The sequence below is a fragment of the Aethalodelphis obliquidens genome, unplaced genomic scaffold (assembly GCF_003676395.1).
Source record: "Aethalodelphis obliquidens isolate GAN/ISIS:26980383/991018 unplaced genomic scaffold, ASM367639v1 scaffold28, whole genome shotgun sequence".
Taxonomy (NCBI): domain Eukaryota; kingdom Metazoa; phylum Chordata; class Mammalia; order Artiodactyla; family Delphinidae; genus Aethalodelphis; species Aethalodelphis obliquidens.
In genome coordinates, this window is record NW_020837972.1 from 21,209,782 (window position 1) to 21,231,941 (window position 22,160).

Here is a 22,160-nt window from a genome sequence, read left to right on the forward strand (position 1 = left end):
CTGTGGGTTCTGCATCTGCGGATTCAACCAACCATGGATGGAAAATATTCAGAAAAAAATTCCAGAAAGTTCCAAAAAGCAAAACTTGAATTTGCTGTGCATTGGCAACTATTCCATTGCATTTATATTATATTGGTGGTGTAAGTAATCTAGAGGGATTTAAAGTATGCAGGAGGCTGTGCGTAGGTCATATGCAAGCACTACACCATCTTATATAAGGGACTTGAGCCTCTGCGGATTTCGGTATCTGAAGGGGTCCTGGCACCAACCCCCTGTGGGACGACTCTACATGTATATTTCTTTAAACTTTCTCTCAAGTCCTTCTCTTTCCTTTATTGCTTTGTAGTAGCTGGACTCGGGGATATTATTTCCTATTTGATTTGTTTTTTCCCTTTCTGAATTGTTAGGTTTGGCTCTCTTGCCATAATCTGCAATTCTCTTGAGACTTAGATTCACTTCCGGCTTTTCCTAAAATCCATCTTTGTCTCTTTTCAGGTTGATCCGGTGTTCACAAGGGAAGTAAAAGCCAAAGTAAAGAGGTAAGTGTAGGTGTTTTGCAGGAGAGGAAACCTAGCGACCGATATATGATCCCAGTTCCCAGGCACTCACCGTGTCCCAGGCTCTGTTCCCAGCAGTTTACTAATAATTCCTCCTTTAATCGCCTGTGCGACTAGGGTGATCCTGTGCCATCCTAGGCGCTATGATTTTCCCCATTTACAAGCCAGGAAGCTGATATCCTGGAAGCATCAGCAGTTCCCTAAGGGGCGGCAGCATGGACACACGTGTGAAGACGTGCAGCCTCACTAGGTCAGGAAATTCCCAGGAAACCCACTTTGAGGTTACAGTTGTCACTGATCACATTGGCCAGAACTGAAAAGACTTAAAACATCTGCTGGTGACGGTGAAAGTTGCTGCCACCCCTTTAAAGGGCAGTTTGTCAGAGTCTTTGTTATCAATTGCGTTTGTCTGCCAGTAACCCGATAACACTGGCTTACACACCCTGGCGCTTAACTGCTCACATAAGAAAAATCTGAGGTCGTTGGTCCAGGACCAAGTAAGACTTCAGCTGCTGTCTTGCTGTCCTGCGGTCCCTACCTGTGGCTTCCATCCCTAAGGTGACAGTGGCTGTAGAACTCACGCATCACATTCCGAATTTTAAGTGGGGAGATGGGGAAGGGCAAGAGCCAGAAGGGTCACCTCGCGTTTGGGTCAGCCCCTTTTTATGTGAATTTCCTCACACCCCCAGGGTTCCAGCTCCTCTCACTGGCCACACCATCACCCCAGGGGACTGGGAAACGGATTTCATCCCCATATGCAGTCAGCTGTCTTTACGTTGCTCATAGATACAGGATGCATGTATGTGAAAGTATAACCAATTATGTGAAAGGATAACCTCAAAATCCTGAGACTGGTGGAGAGGGGTAGGGGATGGAGAAGAATGTCCATATTTTGGGGTGAAAAAAAAAGAAAAACAAGACAAAACCTATGTGACAAAGTGCTGGGAACCTGGGTATTGGTTGAGTTTCTCTATTTTACTATTTCTCTCTGTTTATGATTCTCTTTCTGTGTATCTTTAAAAAAGAATTTGAAGAAAGGTTGCATTATTAGGAAAGGTTTGTTTTCTAAATCATCCAGAGAAAAATGGCAAGAGCTGTATCTCTGACGTCCAGTATCTGAGAAGCACGTGTCTCCTTGGTCAGAGGGCTTCAGAATGACGGCGGGTGTGTTAACAGGCTTCCTCTCTCTCTTATCAGGGATGGATGTAGAATAGGTTCTCACTCCAGTATGGTTTTCTGTATTGAATCCTTTAGCAGTAATGCTTCCCTGTGGATCTAGGGTATTTCTCCAAAATCGTCGTCTCCCCTTCTCCCAGCCCCTCCCCGTAAGATTCCCAGCCGTAAGCTCTCTCTCTGCCCCGTGTTGTTCCAGGACCCCTGGGGTACGGTTGATCGGGGAGATGGCTCGGGAGGACCTCCACGCGGTCGTGAAGAATTGCTTCGCGGTGGTGAACAGCTCTGTCTCTGAAGGCATGTCAGCCGCAATCCTGGAGGTAATGATCTAACGGGTACTGAAAGTGGAAATATGAAATTGTCCATCACCCCTTTTCTCAGTTATGGAGGTGACGCCTTTGTCAATAAAATTGTGCGCTTCTCAGAGCTAACAAAGTGAAACGGCATTTCCTCGGGAGTTCTAAAGTAGTTTTTAAGCTCTGTCTGGGGCTTAAGAATACTATTTTCTTTCTCCTTGCCATTTTTCCTTGCCAGCTACAAAATGAAATAAAACTAGGATAGTGTCGCCTCTCTGACTCGCCACTTAGCTTCAACGGGAAGGCGGCTGAGGCTCTGAAGGGTCGGGACAGGATGTGGGGTGAAGGTGTGTTTTGTAGGGAGCCTCCTTTTGTCTTGATGTCTCCTCCCTCTTTTCAGTGTGTCCTATGATCCCAGAATTTAGGGGATAAGAAAGGAGGTTGGGCTTGGATTTCCCTGGCGGTCCGGTGGTTAAGACTCTGCGCTTCCACTGCAGGGGGCACGAGTTCGATCCCTGGTTGGGGAACAAAGATCCCGCAGGCACTGGCGCAGCCAAAGAACAAAAGAAAGAAAGGGTTGGACTTGTGCACATGGCAGGGGGTGGGGCTTCGTACACGAAGGAGAGCAGTTGCAGATGCACAAGGTGGTGGGGGTGAGTGTGGACCTCATCTCTCTGTCTGGTGTTCAGCTCTGAAAATCTCTTACACTACTTGGGCTAAGCGTGCACAGCCCAGCACGACCGTGCAGTCTGTTGCTGGAGTTATCTGTGTTTTGCAGGGAGAGGCGGAGATAAAAAGCCCCTGCACTTGATCCTGGCAGCCTCTGGATTGAGTGTATCAGCTCCTGGGTTAGAGGGACTTAATCCAACCTCACAGCCCTTTGCAATCCCTTCTCCTCACTGAGCGTTTTACGTGATGGGGTGTATTACCAGGATCTCTTAAACTGCTTCATGCTGATGACCTGAGTAATCCCCAGCGTGCCGCTAATGCAAAAGGATTTTCCTTTCCCTTATTTTGCTGTCGGTTCACAGCACACGGGGTTCCTTTTCAAGAGGGATCTTGGCAAAGAGGAGACTCCGTCCCTCCCGTCATAACCAGCATTCAGTGCTGGATTCTCTTCATATCATTAAATCACAAGCCATCCCTCGCATGGAGTCTCCTTTAGTTCTCACACAATAGATGCCTTGTTAAGTCCTCGTGGTTAGCGCGTGATAAAACTTGCTGTAGAAACAGAAACGTTTGGTGATTGGCCCTGCAGGTCTTTAAATCGCGTTTCACATCCCCTTTCTCACGGCGCTCGTTTCTTACTTCAGGGTCTACTTAGGGCGATGCTATTATTTTATCCTAAGTATTTGTAACGTCCATTTATTCCTTTGGACGCTAGTTGAATTTACCAGCCAAAGTTACACTTGGTGAATTTCAGTGTTTCAGAGACCCTGGTAAATAATTAAAGCAGGAAAAAAAATCATGCTCCCTAAACTTAAGAAATGACTGATGTCCATGCCTAATATTTTCTGTGAATGTGGCATCATTTAAAAAAGCAAACAAAGAAAACCAAAAACAAAATATTGTGGGCGGGGCTGATACATACTGACGCCTGTAATTCCCGTGTTGAGAAGCTTTCAGAGCACAGAGCTTGGATTGGTAACGTGTTCATCTTCAGCCAGATGTTCGAATACCTCGGTCTAAGCCTAATGATCAGCATTAATCTCCGTTGTGGTTTAGAATCAGCTTTGGGCTAGAGCCACTGGAGCGATACATTGTGCTCTCCCTGTTAGCTTTAAAAGTGTCTGTTCTTACAGTACCACGTCCTCAAGCCATCGCAGGATCGCTCCTTTGTATGTAAATACACGTTTTTTTCTCCCCCAACTTCTTAAGAAAAGGTAAAGTGGAGTTCGGGGATGATTTTATAAGCAGCGCACACAGCAGTTCACTGCAGATGAATGGCTGTCGAATTTCATTTACTTCAAAGGAAAGGCAGCTGTTAGCAATTCTGTCTGCCTTCAAATGTGGACACTGTGCTCCTTTTGAAAATTCCAAAATAACCTTTGGGCTGAGGGTTTTGAATGAAACTGATTTTAGAGGAGCCGTGTGGAGGGTGGATTTCATTAGAATCAATTCAAAGAACCAAAGTGGTTAATCACAGAATAAGTGCATATCACTTTTGAAGGAAGGGATCCTTTGACCTTTCAGAATTAGCTTTGTTTTGTCATGGAAGCATGTAAAAATCCATTTGCTATGACACACTTCTTTTCTTTTGCTGATAAACTCCAAAAATCAAGCGTTAGCTGGATGCCCGGGCGGTAGAGTGGACATCCCTGTAACGAATCTGTGGTTTCGAGTTTGGGCTTATGATGGAGTTGAACTCTACACAGAATTAGAAGAATACAAAAAATTATTATTATTATTAATTTTTGTTTTGTTTTGGCTGTGTGGCATGCGGGATCTTAGTTCCCCGACCAGGGATCGAACCTGGGCCCCCTGCAGTGGAAGCGCGGAGTCCTGACCACTGGACCGCCGGGGAAGTCCCAGAAAGTTATTTGCTTATCCCACACTTCCTCACTGGGCTCTCCTCCCTGCCCTGGAGCGCACACACACACACACACACCCGACCTCCAGGTCAAAGTTTTCACTGCCCAGAGGAGAGGAAGGCATCTTCTAAAGCAAAGAGCAGTAAAAAGGTAATTCTTGGGCTCTTAGCTTCCAGGCCCAGGACCTAGTGATGAAAGATTCATTTCAGGGCTTTTCAAGGATAACTGTGACCCTGTGTCATTTGACCTTGGCTAATTTCAAAAGTGTGTGGGGCAGAGCTGTGCCCTTCCCACTTTTGAAACGGGAGGGCTTTTGGAGTTGTCGCAACTAGGAGGCTGCTACTTGCAGTTATTTTGGCGGGGAGGGAGTGCAGACAGGCAAAGTATTTTTCAACGTGCAACACGGTCTTTGCGTCAAAGGTCTGTCCGCAAGGTGCCATTGGCGTCCCCGTCAAGAAGCGCTGTAAACTCCATGGTGTCAGATCCGGACGCACTGTGCGTGCACATCAGTGGGGCACTCAGACCAGCCGCATCCCCACGTGACGAGCAGTGATCACGGTGCTGGACATGTGCCCAGTTAAGGCCACTGAAATGCACGCAGACCTCTCTGCAAGGAAATCTGGACCCCAGAGGTTTCAACCTAGGGTGTGCATCAGAATTCCCTCTGAAGCCTAAAAAACCATCGGTATGCGTGACGGTGCCCTGCAAAAGCTCTGTTGGCTGTGCTGACGCGGAGCCCTGGCGGCCGTGCTTCCAAAGGCTCTTCTCCGTGTAGACTGGGGGCCGTGTCTCTGGAAACCTCTGTTAGCCCCGCTGAAGACGGTGCACCAGTGACAGAGCTTTTTAAAAAGGTCAAATAGGAAGCTTCCACCTACGTACTGGAAGGTTGAAGAGCTCATCAGGGGGCAAGAGAAATTCAGTGACTGCAAACTCGACCGGCTGTTAGGTGCCCCTTCAGCCCTGATGTTTCCTCTTTTTTGTCCCAAAACGGGGCCCCAGATTCCAGGTTTGAGCGACTCTCTGCTCCAAGCCCCACCCCCTCCACTGCCCCTTTCCCTCCACTGTCACGACCAGAAGGGGTTCAGAGGACGAGCTCGCCCATCTCCAAACACCGTCTCACCCAAGACATTGCCAGGCCCGGTTCTCGTCAGGACCAGCGTCACAGCACTGCTGTGTTCCAGGACTTTGCCCTTCTTGCAGACACAGTTTGTTTTTAAAGAGGTGACTTCGCACCTGAAGAAAGTGACTTGTGAATCGACCATCTGATTCCTTAATGCCATGTCCTGGCTCTATGAAAATAGCGTTTCCACATGCTTACTTATTCTTAAGATGCCTTTCTTTGTTTCTCTTTTTTCTTTTGTTGGAGTATAGTTGATTTACAATATTTTGTTAGTTTTAGGTGTACAGCAAAGTGATTCAGTTATACATATGTATATCTATGTATCTATATTCTTTTTTTCTGATTCTTTTCTATTATACGTTATTACAAGATATTGAATATAGTTCCTTGTGCTATACGGTAAAACCTTGCTGTTTATCAAGACGTCTCCTTTCTTAAAGACAGTTTATTTTTAAGAGGGGGCTTTGAAATTAGTTTTCTCTGAATATACAGCTTTCAGAGAACATTTAAGTATCATCTTCCTCCACCCAACTCACAACTTCAAGACTCAGATTGTATTTCTCTCTCTTTTTTTTTTTTTTTTTTTTTTTTTGCGGTACGCGGGCCTCTCACTGTTGTGGCCTCCCCCTTTGTGGAGCACGGGCTCCGGACGCGCAGGCTCAGTGGCCATGTCTCACGGGCCCAGCCGCTCCGCAGCATGTGGGATCTTCCCGGACCGGGGCAGGAACCCGTGTCCCCTGCATCGGCAGGCGGACCCTCAACCACTGCGCCACCAGGGAAGCCCTCTCTTTCTTTTTGAGGTATAGTTGATGTACCTTATAAGTTTCAGATGTTCACCATAGTGATTCACAACTTTTAAAGGTTATACTCCATTAATAGTTATTACAAAATATTGGCTATATGCCCTGTGCTGTACAGTATGTCCTAGTAGCTTATTTATTTTATATGTAGTAGTTTGTACCTCTTAAGCCCCTACACCTATCTTTCCCCTCCCCCTTCCCTCTCCCTACTGGTGACCACTAGTTTGTTCTCTGTATCTGTGAGTCTGCTTCTTCTTTGTTTGTTTGTTTTTTTTGGGGGGGGGTGATTCCACATATAAGTGATATCACACAGTATTTGTCTTTCTCTTTCTGACTTATTTCACTTAGCATCATGCCCTCCAAGTTCATCCATATCATTGCAAATGGCAACATTTCCAGACTGACTTTCATTCTTTCTGCTGAACTGCAGTTTTCCTTGAAGGCAAGGAGCATGTCCTCTGCAACCTTGAACCCTCCCCCAATAATCAATAATCAATAAATATTCATTGGATTGAGCAAAGCTAAACTACTATACGGTATCACCTTTTTGACTCGCCTTTAATCAGCTGGTCTCATCGCCCAAACCTCCTGTGTCTTGCCCTTTGCAGGTTGATGATTATTTGTTGAGTGAGGGACAAGGAATGGGTGATCTTACTGGCCCACAGCCTTACTTGTGTGTTGGGTGCTTGGTGTGCACTGGCTGATAGACAAGTAAGTCTATACTACAGGAGGAACGATGGGATCTTTTTTATTTTTTGCTGAAACAGGGATATAAACTCTGTCCTCCCTCAGGACCAGCCGGTTCTGAGATTCTCTGATGGCCAGTTTTATAGATCTACACTTACATCTTCGTATCTGTATTTATAGAATCTCCTTTCAATCTGTGTGTCTGCCATAGTGTCTCTAAAATGCACCGGTGCTTAACGACATCAGTGGATAAATGTACCATTTGGATTGGAAGATGCTCCAGGGCCCACCTGGGACAGGGAACGATGAGAACAGAGCTAGCCGTGCGCCCTGACGTGTGTGATCAGCCTCTAGCGAGCCTTCCCTCATCCCCTCATCGGTGGGATGAGATGAGACAGTCTGGAAGGTCTCAGCTACCTGGAAATTCTGCAGTCCCTTGACAGATGCCTAGAAATGGAATCACAGTGGGTCATGCGCGTTTGATGAGCTAATGACCTGAACAGGGTGACCAGCAGGGAAAGGAACCATCAGACATCATGTCGTCTCACCTTGACTGTATCACGACCCTGTAACTTACATAGACAATGTCAGCTCAAGCCGTCAACCACCTAAGCGGTATTTGTGCAGAATGACAGCTGAAGTTTTCATTTATTCTGGAAAGTTTAGCCCCTCGTTCCCAAATGATAAAACTGGAGCCCAGGAAGAGGTCCGGTACCGGGTGTCGAACTTCGACTCCATTTCCCCAGAATGACTGATGAGCAATGTATTTGAGACCCGCCATGTTAGCCGAGGGCAAAGCCTCCACCAGGGCAAGACCAAGGTCTCACAAGTCCTGGCTTGTGCCCTTCTACAAAATACCAGATTACACCCACGGAATGTCAGAACGCAAGATCCAACCAGTGGGTTCATAAAGCACCTGTGACCCTAATGTCGAGATGTGGCCGTTTGGGGTGACTGTTTGCCTGTGCTGCTGAGTTTCTTTGTTCCTGAATGTAGTGACAGTGGAAGGTCCCGATTTTTACCCTACAAGATGAGAGCGGAATATCACGACTTGGAGACTCTCTGTGACCATGAAAGGCCACCATGAGAGGCTGTCGCGGTGCTGGGGAGGGGACTCTGAAGCTGGGGGCAAGCAGGAGGGCTCCAGTCCGAGCAGCCAGCCAGCTCCACTGCCGTCCCCGATGGTGGGAACAGCACAGTCTCAGGGGGGCAGAAAGGAGGGCTGTTCTCTCCTCCGACCTTATGCAGGGCCTGGATCTCAAACTCAACGTGTACTGGGAAGATACAGGCGACACAGAACCAGAAAACCAGGTGAGCTCACCAAGAAAACTGCTGACGAGAGAAGGTGATCCTAGTGTGAACCATTGACTTATGATTAATCTACGTTCAGATGCTTCTGGAACTTTTGATCCACAAGCATCGGTTGAGCTTTTAACTGTGTGTCACACATGGCTCCGGGCACTTGGGCGTTGGTGGCCTTTGTGCCGTGTGAAGTCCCTGGTGTCAGAGCTTCCCATGGTAATATACTAAGCGGCTGAGATTGGGGGACTTTACCTTCCTGAAAACCGAATGTCACCCCTTCGTGACCAAATTGTTTATTACGTGAAATGAGACACCGCCTGCCGAACTGGAGTGCCTAAGACATCCTTGTGTATAGTAAGAGCCGGAATATTAGTTTGCTGATAGCATCCCCTCAGGGCTGCCTCTGGACACAAGGTGTGAAGGGATGTCCCTCTCCCCTGCTGAAAGGCACCTGTCGCATGAAAGCTGGGCTGGCCCCTGTGAAAGTCACCATGGGAGAGTCCATGCAGGGAGCTGAAATGGAGCTGGGAAGGGCTGGCCTAATCCTGTATGTTTCTAGATGCCCCCCTGCCGGGCAGGGGAGGCCAACACTGCACGCCACGCTTCTGGGCATCTTTCTGAGGCCTCGATGCCAGGTTGTGCCGACTCTGGGGTGCCCCAGCCTGGCTGATCCCAGCCCTTTGGGACTGGAAAGCCTGCTTAGTGGATAATCGGAATGATAAATCGTGCTTCTCCTCACTGCTGTGCACATGCCAAAGGGACGTGTGCAGTCCTGGTGGCATTTGTGTGGCTGGCGCTGGGAGAAAATTACTCATCGGGGAAAGTAACGACGGTAGTTAAAAACGCATACTCCACGCTGCCGCCGAAGAAGTGTCGACTGAACATTTGGAGAGAGAGGGTTTCTTGGTGACATCGCAGTAACGACGTCAGACAGACCATTACGGCATGTAGTTTCCCAAGACTCGCAAATCCAGTCAGCCATTAAGATTCAGTATGTAGTTGGAAAGTCTGGGGTTTGGACTGGGAAATCATTTTCGGCAAGCTTTTGGGGTACTTTTTGTGCGGTGCAAGGGGTCCAGTTAAGCCAAGAAGTTATTCTCCCACAGACTGGCTCATCTGGCCACAGAAGCTCTTACAGGGATCGCCCACCTCTCCTCTGTTCTTTTCGTCCTCGTAGGCAATGGATTTGGAAGTCCCTGTGTTGGCAAGGAACATCCCTGGGAACGCGGCAGTGGTGAAGCACGAAGTTACAGGATTGCTGTTTTCTGACCCTCAGGTAAAGGAGAGTAATTTCCCCACGTTCACCTGGTCTGAGTAGCTTTCGTCTCTGTGCGGTGATGAAGATTCTGTGATTTGCGTCTTTGTGATTAGCTCTTGGTGTTCCCTTTATAATCAGTAGGAGAGAGTGTGCAGCACTGTGTCACCGTTGTCACGTGGGCAGCTGCCTGCACGTGTCACTAAAAGACACCTAGGGACTTTCAAGAAAGTCGAGACTTGAGTTCTATTTCTGAGGCCTCTGGTGATGATCATTGTGACCTTGAGCCAGTCCCTTCCCCCTTACATGCTTGGGTTTCTGGTTTCTTTTTTTTTTAATTTTATTGAAGTATAGTAAATTTACAGTACTGTGTTAATTTCTGCTACACAGCACAGTGACAGTTATACACTATGTACGTATTTTTTCATATTCTCCATGATGGTTTATCACAGGATACTGAATGCAGTTCCCTGTGCGCTACAGTAGAACTTGTTTGTTTGTCCGTCCTACAGATAGTATTGGGTTGGCCAGAAAGTTCGTTCAGGTTTTTCTGTAAGATGTTACATTTTGGCCAACCCAATAGTTCGCATGTGCTAACCCCAAACTGCCAAACAGACTTCTGGTTTCTGAAGCAGGCACTCTTCAGATAACCATCCTACACTTCCAGGACATCTCCTGGTGTTCAGAAGACTGCCATATATCTGATCCCTTGCAGTCCTTCAAAGCAGTGTACGGAAGACGCAGCGTAGTTGTGTTTATACATGTGTGTATCTGAAATTAAAATAAAGGTGAATGCAGCTGATAGTGGGCACAGCTGGTGGAGCCAGTGTCATCTGGGGCACACCTGTGTGCCAGGACCTCCCAGGACATGTGTGAAGGGGTCCCGGTCACAAAGTCTGAGGTTCCAAAGATGTGCCTACACTTGAAGCCCTTGGGACCCTGTGCAGGGCGTGTAGCCTGAGTCTCCAAGCTCTGTCTTGGTCTCCGTACGATTACAAGAGCTAATTGTAACTCTTGCTCTTAGAGGTGTGATGTGGGCTGAAGGGGTTGATATACAGGGCTGAGCGGTGGTCACGGCACACGGTCAGGGCTCTGGGTCCCCGTCATCACCAAAAGGAGAGCCCATCGCTGCTGCCTACGGCTCGTGTTCGGTGGCAGCAAAAAAAGAATCTGAGGCCCATCCTTTGCTCTTCAAGTCTTTAGATTTAGAAATTAGGTTCTTATCATCTTTATGAAGGCACATGTTATATAACAGAAATAAAGGGATTTATACTTAAAAGCTCGGGTCAACTCCAATATTTGAAAATGCCGTTTTTCAGCTTTCCTACCGCAGATACTTAATTCCACGTCGCTTCCCCTTCCGCGTAGTATAATTATGCGTCACCTAGTTTCACTGCCTTCTTATCACAGGCACGCGAACAAGATGGAAGCCAGCTTCCCTGGGGAGGGGCGGGATTGCAGGGAGTCGGGCATCACCAGGTGCTGTGTGGATGCAGCCGCTCACCTGGGAAACAACTGAAAGAGCAAAGGGCAGGCCCGGGGCTTATCAGTTATTATCTAACAAAAGGCACATCTAACATGAATGCCTTTCCCTTGAATAGCGACCCCTAAAAGCTAAAACAATACCCGCACATGAAGAATGTGCAGCGGTTCCTTGCTGATCCTCCAGACAAAGGCATATGGCTTTTTACCACATTCTGCATCTCCCAACGTCCACGCCAGCCAAGCTGGAGGTCACAGAGTATTGTCTCCCCGTGGGCAAAGAGATTTTATTTTCATCTCCCCAAACCCAATGTCTATTTATTTTATAGCTCAATTTCAGAGCACGATAATTTTATCAGTGAGTGTCTGAACAGCCATCACTTATAAATGGCTGTATCAGGTCCAGTGCTAGAAGGAGAGCAGTCTGGCTATCCTGACTTCGTTTCACATTCCTCGTAAGGCATTCCTTTCAATATTTGCAAATAACTGTCCTGTCTGACACGTCCAAGTTATTTCTGCGTCACCGGCTTCCCGTGAGTTACCAGACGCAGTTCCGCAGCGCTCACACAGTTAAGGCGTGGGCTTATCTTGTTCCCAGCGCCTTAATGTTACTTTTACAAAGGATGTTACAGAAGAACAGAACGCTCTAGGGGTAGCATCTGGGGGGAGGCTGCGTTTTCTTAACACGTTTTGAAAAGCTTGCTCGACGCGGATGTCACACGTGACTTTGTTTTATAGTCACGAGCAGACTCGACCTAGCACGGAGTGGGAGCATTTTCCGTAAGTCAGTGGCCGTGGTTGCTGTCATCTAGCTCAGGGGCGCAGACGGAAGCAGCCACTGGTTTGTTGCCAGTGTTTGCAAGGTTTATTCCAAGTGTGCATTCAAATACGTATTCAAAGCTCCATTTCACTTCTTGAGAAGGGACTTCCATGCCAGGGTGTCAGCCTCATAAAGTTAATGTAGATAGATGCATAGACAGATAGATACATAGATACAGACAGACAGACAGACACATCGAATGCAGAAAAATCATACTTTGGATTTTCAACAAAACGATGATTAAAAGTATTCAGCTGTGGTAGGAACAAAATAATCTCTATTTTTATACACCTCAGCCCCGGAAAACCTTAATTTAAGTGAAGCTTTCCAAACCTACTAAACATTGATTTTTTTTTTTTTTTTTTTTTTGGTTACTGCGACAGTCCCATTCTTTTTCTTTTTAAGAAGAAAAGAGCTGAGCTATTTTATGGCTACATTTTATAGCTTCGAAATTAAAATCCACTTGACATTTAATAGAAACTGTGAATCCATTTCCTCTCTCAAGGACAGACTTTTGAAGTGTGGCCCAAACTGATTTCGCTGGGAGGTTCTGTTTGTTTTTTAGGCAACTATAAAGAAAGTCATAACTTTCGGGATAATGATGATGATGACAGCTAACATTTAGCGCATGTGTGTTATGTGCCGGCATCTGTTCTTTGCCATCAGCATGGATCTACACTTTTATTAAGACTGTTTCACTGTAAATCTTTGACTTTTGATGGTCCATGAACAGTTTAACGTTTGGAAGAAGCAAGGCGTGTTGGAGACACATCAGCCTCCAAACTTTTGTTTGGGCAGAGCTGTGCTTGGGTCTCGAGTTTTCCCCCTCGAAATCCGAGTGATCCTGGACACGTTTCTTCTTCCTGTGCTCGTTCCTTGATCCGTAAGATGCAGATAATGATGCCCGTCTTCGGGGAGTAGCAGAAAGCACGTGGGGCGGAGTGCCGTCCTTGGGCTCCGAGGAAAGCTGCGTGGACGCAGAGTTAATCACGCTCACGGTGTGCCGCTGGGTGAAGTTGTTTGCTGCCGCTCGACAGCTGTACGGTCTGCTGAGCCCTTAGGTTTAAGCAGTGGAATCAAGCTCAGTACAGCGAGACGTTCTCCTCGTGAAATCTGGCCAGCGTCATGCAAAATATCATTTCTCTCTTTCTTCTTTTTATTTTGTACTTAAAACAATTTTTAACTTTTTAACCAAACATTTAGAGTTCTTGGATGTTAAAACACAACTGTGATGTGTAAGCCCCCAGCCAGTCCCTCTGAAGTGTGAAAGCACAGATGCAGGCTGGACCAGTGCTTGTTGGCTTTCCATTTAAGCCCAGAGGAAACTCTGGGCAAACTCTATGTGAACTAAAATGGAAGTCAGTCCAACATTTTTTTTTGCATGGATTTGTCCACAGGGTGACCATATTGTTCATTGTGAAAAACCAGGTACCTTTGAGAGTGACAGGGGTGTTATTGATAATTATGCTGGGATGACGGCCATGAACCTGAACCAAATGACCTAGGTAAGGACCGTCTGCTTGAAGAGCTGGGATCAGATGCATAGCTGGTATTTGTTAGGGATCAAGGGTGCGTCCAGCCACGTAGGGGAGGCACAGTTTTCTAATAGCCACGTTGAAAGAAAATAAAAAGAAACAGATGAAATTCCTATCAATGATATATTTTATTGAGCTTCATCTGTCCAAACTTGCATCATCTCAACATGTAATCGATATAAATGACGTTTTTCCCCATCCCACCTGCCCATAGAACTGACCGTTGGTTTCAGTACAATATAAACAATTTTTAATGAGATCTTTACATTCTTTTTTTTTTCGAGGCTCTGAAATCCTGCGTGTATTTTACCCACCAGCTCATCTCCGCCTGGAGATTAAATTTGTATCGAAATACTTGGTTTGCATTGAGACTCCATACATTTGCAGCTGCAAAAGTAGACTCACATGTCCAGGCTGTTGCAAGTATACGTGTAAAGCTTCGTAATACCTGAATCAAGCACCAGTGTCAAAATTTCAGTTTAAGTCCATTCAGGTGAATCATTTAAAATGCAGTTCCCGGGCACACTGGCCACAGTTCCAGAGCTCAGAGTGGGTGCTGGGCGGCACTGCTCCCCGGAGAGGGAGCGATGGGGCAGGTGGTCCCAGCCAGGCCTCCTCTGTGTGCCGGGCACCACTATAGGGACCTTGCCCGTTTCTCTTACTGGTCCTCGCGGGAACCCCACACAGGTGTTGCCGTGATGATCCCAGAGAGGGTGAGGCAGGTACCTGCGAAGCTCAGCGGGAGCTGACAGGGCTGGGACTCGAGGTCTCAGCCTGACGGGCGCTCGGCCACCCCGAGAGTGTTTGCTCGATGCCTCGTGTGGCTGTCTCTCCCTCTGTCTCTGTCTTTCCTTCTTTCTCTGTCTCTGTTTTTCCCTCTATCTCTGTATATCTCTGTCTCTACCTTTGTCTCTGTCTCTCACTCTCTGACTCTCCCTCTCTCTGTCTTTGCATCTCTCTCTCCTTCTTTCTCTGTCTCTGGCTCTGCCTGTGTCTCTGGCTCTCGCCCAGTTTTCTGTGCCTGTCTCTCCTCCTCTCTGTGTCTCTCTCTCCCATCTCCATCTTTCCTTCTTTCTTTATCTCCGTTTGTTTCTGTCTTTCCCTCTATTTCTTTCTCTCGCCCTCTATCTGTGTCTCTCTCGGTGTCTGTGTCTCTCCCTCTGTCTCTGTCTCTGTCTCCCTCACCATCTCTCTCTTTCTCCCTCCCTCCCCTCCTCTGTTGCCTGGGCAGAGAGGGGACACTCTTCCATGGGACCATCCTCTAAGGGGATTCTGCTCACCATTTTGTCCGACTTCTTGGGGAGAACGGACCTCTTTCTAAGGCCCAGCCCTGCTTCGCTTCTCTGCCTGTGGCTGGTCCCTGGGGTCAGAATGACCCAGAGGTCTGGAGGTGGTGGGGGCAGAGGGACACCTCGGGTGGGCACAGCGCTGAGCAGTGCTGCACAGGGTCGGGCTTGGCCAGGTGAGAAGGACGAGGGTGGAGCCGCCAGGTGAGGCTCGCCGCTCAGGAAAGGCCAGGCCAGGCCGGGAGCCAATGAGGGATGGAGCGCAGGGCCCTTCCCGGCTCTGGTCCAGGCTTTTGCACTCCCGGCCGGCAGGCAAAGTCTGACATTCTCTTAACATAGGAGGACGGGAGGCCCGTTTTCCTCTGCTTGTGGCCTCTCCACCCGCCTTTGCAGGGCAGGAGCTGCATCTCGGCACTGACTTTCTGGCCTGACCTCTGCTGGCTGCCCGTGTCTCACAGGCTACGTGTGCGACTCTCAGACCCGCCGGTGTGCACACCCGCTCTGCGTGTGAACAAGCACCTTGTGGTTTCGGTGTTTTTTTCTTTTTTTGAAAGTGAGAATTTTTAGCTACTTTATTAAATATATTCAGTTTCAAGGCTCTGACCATCCATAATTGCCATGATGCAAAACGTGTTCACGTGTAAAAAATACCCCTTCAACATGCTTTAAGAGGAATAACTGTGTTTCGCAATCTATGCGGCATGAAATAGAATTTGATATTTAGAAAACCAACTAATTGTAGTTTGGGGGCCTGCGATCAGGAGAGCGGCCTGCCTGACCCAGCCTGACCACACCAAAGGGACCCTCAGCCCCAGCGCTGCCGGCCGGTGCCCTGCCCATCACCCTGTGAGTTTGTTCCTCTTCCGGGGGGCCTGGTGACAAGATGTCGGTACAGCAAATGCGGTGCCCAGCCTGCTCCAGGAATCAGCCCTGTAGGTGCATTTGCAGCTGATCCTGAAATTCAGAGTAAGGAGATGATGGTGACTTCTTGGCACTGGCAGAATTCAGGTGAGTGGCCTGTGCAGGATCCTCGGGGGCTGCAGCTGCCAGGGTGATGCTGTAGGAGAAGGCGCGGGACCCCGGCAGCCAGCTCAGGCCCCTCCCCGCGGCCTCACGACCACTGCGGCGTGTGCGCACACGAGCAGCCCCGCACCACTGTCCCGGGCTCTGTATCTACACGCTGCTTCCATCTGTCCCCGCCTCTCAGGGGCTCTGTCCCCAGAATACTGCTGTATCCAGACCCTTACACCCTCCCCCCATTCCAAGGCACTACTAGGTCTTGTCTGGACGTTTAGAATAGCTTCCTCCGCTCCATCCCACGCACTCTCCTCCTAGCAGCCAAAGGGACCTTTATAAAATGCAGATGCCGTCCCATCCATCCCCGCTGCAAAACCCCTCTGTGACTTCCTGTGGCCGTAGAGAAAAGACACCTCCCGACTCGGCTTCCGGGGCTTCACGCCTCTCTTCCTCTGCTCCCTGCCCACCCCTGGTTCTTCCCGCAGCCGGGCCGCCGGGAGCATCCTTCACCCTCGGCTTCACTGTCTCTTTCTTGAGAGGCTTTCCCAGTCACCCTCCCCCATCTTCTCCATCCCCCCCACCCCCGCCCTGTGCTGTTCCTTCGTAACCCTCTGCACGGTTCACACGCGCGCCCTTGCTTTTATCATACATGACCTCCCCACCCGAATGAATGAATGCCCCCCAGGTTGGTGGTCATGCTGGCTTACTCACGTGGCCCCTCGTGGTGGTCCTGGCACAAATGGGTGCCCCGCAACTATCAGGAGAGGTACTTACCCCAGGGCATTAAACGGATAATCTTTCTTGGGTAGTAACCAAACACCTTTGGTTATTTTAGTTTGATGTGAATCTATACCGCGTGCCACCCAGGTGTCGTTGAACTGCTTTCTTTTCCTGTTTTCTTTGCAAAGTAGCAGAGGACAGCCTCGGCCTCTGAACTCGGCCCGGACTCCCTCCCTGGATGGTTCTTTCCACAGCCTCGCTGAAGTCAGCATTCCTTGGGTGACACTGCCAGTTGGTGTCATGCTCATGCCATCTCCCCCGAGTACGACCAGGATGACTTAATTGCAGATTTCCTTGCACATTTCTTCTGGGTTTTGCTCTTTCCCTCTGACTTTCTGCCGCTGGCAGCGTGCCCACCAGAGCCATCTCCCGGGTCCACCTCTTCTCTTCGAAGCCTTTCCTCACTTTCTTCCCTTTCCTTCCTGACAGTCTCCTCTTCCCTGCCTCCGAACCAGCCAGGGGGGCGTGAGCAATTTTCTGCCAGCTCGTGTATTGAAATGACGCTCTGGTCGGAATCTGGGAAGCAAGAGAGTGGGAGACACAGAGAATATTCACTATCCTTGCTTTTAGTTTAATCAGTAGTTCCCAAATCTCATGGACCTGTGCGGTAGCTTTGTAGGTTTGCTCCATCCTCCCGTGAAGCAGCCAGGCCTGGTGGAAAAGGACCTCGACTCTGGGGCTGCACTGTCTGAGTTTAATTCCCATTTCTGCCACTTACTGCTGTGCTACCTCGGGCAGGTTCCTGGACCTCTCTGTGCCCCTGTTTCTGTCTCTGTGAAAAGAGTCATAGTGATAGCACAGAGTCCTCGTCCCTTTTCTGCAATTCCAAAATCCAAAAAGCACTTGAAAAACAGTTTTATTTTTAGTAAGTTGGGTGCCAAAACTCACTTGGCAGCAAACTCGTAGCTGAGCTGATGTGAAGTTATTCGTGGCTTTGTTTAGCCTGCTTGGTGGGACGGTTCTTAAGTTTGATTTGGAAGTTCCGGTGTGTTGTTTATGGGGCGCTGCGTTAGACCCCTGGAGGGCGTATGTTACTAAAAGGGCACGGAGACCATTTTATTAAAAACCCCAAATCCTGGATTCTGAAACATGACTGGTTGTTACCTGGGTATAAGCTCTTGCTAACTGTTGACTGTTGTTGTAAATTCTGACCAGTTCTGGCCCCTGTGGGAGGCTCTTGGCCAGAGACCAGGCGTCACCGTTGAGAAGGTAGAGAACAGGTTGGCACCTCACCGAGGCTTTCTGCTTGACTCAGCCAGGGACGGAAGAGAACTGAAAGGCAGTTCGCTTTCTCACCAAGTGGCCCACGGTCGTTCGCTACCGCTACCTCTCACGGGCCACGCGAGAACAGTGGTCTAGATCACAGGCCAGAGCCTCCAGGGCTCTGCCCCACCACTCCTGGGTATCACTGGGTTTGGGGCCTGGCTGTGAGCGGGCTTGTTAGACGCGAGCTCAGGAATTGTCCTGTTAAAGGGCCTGAGCTTGCAGTGTGAGTGAACGGGACGCCTAGCCAGACTCTGCAGCCGCCAGTCTCGGAAGGGACAGGTGGGAAGGAGCCAGATCAGACTCCCAGCTGCCGCCGTTCGACGGCCACGGGTCATGGTCAGGGGCCCGAGCCCCTGCCACCTTCTCTGGCTCTGCATCGGGCGGGCAGTGTGCATGGGGATGATCTGCCGGGAAGTTGCTTCTGCACCTACCCAGGTTGGCTTCTGCTCCCACATCGGCCCAAGGTTCTCACGCTGTTGTTGATATTCGTTTTAAAGTCAGCTGCTCTCTCTAACCATTACGTTGTCATGGGAACAAGCAGCACTCCCCAAACTCGGTTATCGCTGCTGCAAGTTTAAAAGATAGGCTGACCATGGAGAACAGTATGGCGCTTCCTTGAAAAACTGAAAATAGAGTTGCCGTACGATCCAGCAGTCCCACCCTGGGCGTATATCCAGAGAAAATGATAATTTGAAAAGATACATGCACCCAGTGTTCATAGCAGCACTATTTACAGTAGCCAGGACATGGAAACAACCTAAATGTCCATCAACAGATGAATGGATAAAGAAGATGTGGTACACACACACACACACACACACACTGGAATATTACTCAGCCATAAAAAAGGATGAAGTAATGCCATTTGCAGCAACATGGATGGACCTAGAGATGATCATACTAAGTGAAGTAAGTCAGACAGAGAAAGACAAATATCATATGATGTCACTTATATATGGAATCTATAATACGACACAAAGGAACTTACTTACAACACAGAAACAGACTCACAGACATAGAAAACAAACTTATGGTTACCAGAGGGGAAGAGGGGGCATAAATTAGGAGTTTGGGATTAACAGATACACACCACTATGTATAAAATAGATAAACAACAAGGTCTTGCTGTATAACACAGGAAACTATATTCAATATCTCGAAATAAGCCACAATGGAAAAGAATATATATATATATGAATCACTTTGCTGTACACCTGAAACTAACACAACATTGTAAATCAACTATAATTCAATTAAAAAAAAAAAAAGACTGGGAATTCCCTGATGGTCCAGTGGTTAGGACTCCATGCTGTCATTCTCGAGGGCCTGGGTTCAATTCCCTGGTCAGGGAACTAAAATCCCACAAGCCATGTGGTGTGGTCAAAAAAAAAAAAATAGACTGAAGGTTTATGCTGAATAATTCCAAGGCTATTTGCACGTTCTTACAAGTGGTCCCCACTTTACCCAACAGCAGGAGTCATCGAGAGAACAGCTCACGGAATTATTATGTGGCCACGTGTACATATACATCATTGTGAACGATGGCATTTGGGTAAAGCTTAACACTACACCAGCGAATGCTGTTTTGTGTAAGAAAAACAAGACAGATGCGCGCATGTCACTTCCAGATGGGTCTTGAAGTGTGATTCTCGCAACTTACAGTTGTCAATGAGATGAATCTATCCTTTTTTTATATATATAAATTTATTTATTTATTTATTTTTGGCTGTGTTGGGTCTTCGTTGCTGTGTGCAGGCTTTCTCTAGTTGCGGTGAGCAGGGGCTGCTCTTCGTCACAGTGCCCGGGCACCGTTGCAGTGGATTCTCTTGTCGTGGAGCACGGGCTCTAGGCACGTGGGCTTCAGTAGTTGTGGCAGGCGGACTCAGTAGTTGTGGCTCATGGTCTCAGTAGTTGTGGCTCGTGGACTCTAGAGCGCAGGCTCAGTAGTTGTGGCGCACGGGCTTCGTTGCTCCGCGGCATGTGGGATCTTCCCGGACCAGGGATCGAACCCGTGTCCCCGGCATTGGCAGGCGGATTCTTAATCGCTGCGCCACCAGGGAAGTCCAAGATGAATCTATTCTGTGGCCAAATAACTTGTGTAAAATAGGGTAGGCACAGTTGTCCGTCTTAGACTAGCGTTTTTCATAGTCTGACTCTCCAGAATCACCTTGGGGGGAACTGTTAGAAAACACGCATGTGTCATGGACTGAATGTTTGTGCCTCCACACACTCACCCCCAAATTCACGTGTTGAAATTCGAACCTCTCCTGTGATGGTATTAGGAAGTGGGGCCTCCGAGAGTCCATTAGGCCATGAAGGTGGAACCCTCACGAATGGCACTAGAGCTCTAATAAAAGGGACCCCACAAAGATCCCTCGTTCCTTCTGCCATGTGGGATTATAGTGAAAAGACAGCCATCTCTGAACCAGGAAGCGGGTCCTCACCAGACGCCGAGTCTTCCAGCGCCTTGATCTTGGACTTCCAACGTCCAGAACCGTCCGCTGTGTATAAGCCACCCCCTGTCTGTGGTATTTTGTTATAGCAGCTCAGACAGACTAAGACACCATTCCTGCACCTCGCCCCTGACCTACCCAATCAGAATCTTAAAGCGAAGTTTGAGGACCAGAGGCACAGACTAAACCTTAATTAACTCCAGGGTTCCGAGGAAACCCACAATCCACGATCGAAACGACAGCACATCTGTCGGTCTTCAGAAACCTCCTTGTCAACACCCCCCATCAGTGAGCTGTCGTATTGGAAGCCTCTGGAGAAGCAGCTTCGGGGTTGTCTAATTGAACGTATCTTCCGAGCCTGAAATCCAGAGTTTTTATGCCACTGACTTTCGCTTCTCCTGGAAGAATACGTGTGTATCCCTTACAGAAGGTGGTCGGAATGCAATGCTCTTTCAAACCATGCCATGTTCAGTCTGCCAGCTCCCGTGTTCTCTCTGCATGAGACGTTTGTTTCTCGTTGAGGGGCTCCCCCCTGCCCCGTGGCTTTCAGCTGACACGGTTATGAGAAGGATCCCACCAGGGGTCTAAACATCCATCCTGTAAAACTGACACTGCTTCTCACACCCTGCATCTGGCTGGCACCTTGGGGCGACAAGGCAGGTCAATAGGATTTAGTGAGAAAAAAATTTTTAATTGAAATATAGTTGATTTACAATATTATATTAGTCTCAGGTGTACAGCATAGTGATTCAGTATTTTTATACATTATACTCTATTTAAAATTACTGTAAAATATTGGCAGTATTTCCTGTGCTGTATAATATATCCTTGTAACTTATGTTATACATAATAGTTTGTACCTGCTTGTACTTATACCCCTATCTTGCCCCTCCCTCCTCCCCTCTCCCACTGGTAACCGCTGCTTTGGTCTCTGTAGCCATAAGTCTCTTTCTGTTTTGTTATATTCATTCCTTTGTTGTATTTTTTAGATTCCACCTATAAGTGATAACATACAGTATTTGTCTCTCTCCCTCTGCCTGACGTATTTCTCAGTGAGTTTTCTCCACCAGCAGGGACTACTCAGTAAGGAAGAAAACTCTGAAAACAGTCAACTGCTAATTGAATAATTATGAAAACAAACCATGGTGTTTTACATGATTTTTTTGTTTTGTTTTGTTTTGTTTTTTGCAGTACGTGGGCCTCTCACTGTTGTAGCCTCTCCCGTTGCGGAGCACAGGCTCCGGACGCGCAGGCTCAGCGGCCATGGCTCACGGGCCCAGCCGCTCCGCGGCATGTGGGATCTTCCCGGACCGGGGCACGAACCCACATCCCCCGCATCGGCAGGCGGACTCTCAACCACTGCGCCACCAGGGAAGGCCGATTTTTTTTTTAACTTTAGAAATCTGTAACTTAAGCCAGTGTTTACATACCTGTGGTCCTGGGGTGGGTCTGGTCTGCACACATGTTTTGTTTAGTTTGCTGTTTACTTAAAATTTTGAATTCGTTGTTGGTATTTAGCATGGAGTGCTTTTACAAAAATATGCCGAATTTCGACTTCTCTTGAAAAACACAGCAAACGTGGGAACAAGTGGAGGTCCCTGCTCACTGAGGCAGCCCGGGTTTGGCGCTGCGGGCCTTCCCCGCCGGGAGCCGTTGGGCACTTGAGTTTCCAACTCTGATCTAGGGCAGTGCCTACATCTGTTTTTAAACTCTCTTAAGATGTGGAATCCCAGTACTTGGTTTCTATTTTCTTTTGTTTTCGTGTGTGTACCCTTTAAGGCCTCATAACTTATCATCATG

The 22,160-nt window shown here is 48.2% G+C and overlaps 1 protein-coding gene across 4 annotated transcripts in view; it reads left to right on the top strand.

Moving 5' to 3' along the window:
• GLT1D1 (glycosyltransferase 1 domain containing 1) overlaps positions 1-22,160 on the top strand; it is a 155,347-nt gene that overhangs the window by 74,089 nt on the left and 59,098 nt on the right. For 3 of the 4 annotated variants that reach the window (XR_003436776.1, XM_027125137.1, XM_027125139.1), the window contains 3 exons: positions 496-539; positions 1,930-2,050; positions 9,644-9,742. Coding sequence is in view for 3 of the 4 variants with exons in the window: in XM_027125137.1 (XP_026980938.1) it covers positions 496-539; positions 1,930-2,050; positions 9,644-9,742 (264 nt within the window). In the remaining variant the exon portion in view is untranslated. Of the gene's footprint in view, positions 1-495; positions 540-1,929; positions 2,051-9,643; positions 9,743-13,420; positions 14,424-22,160 lie in introns of those variants that run through there. The other variant, XM_027125138.1, reaches the window with a different exon arrangement.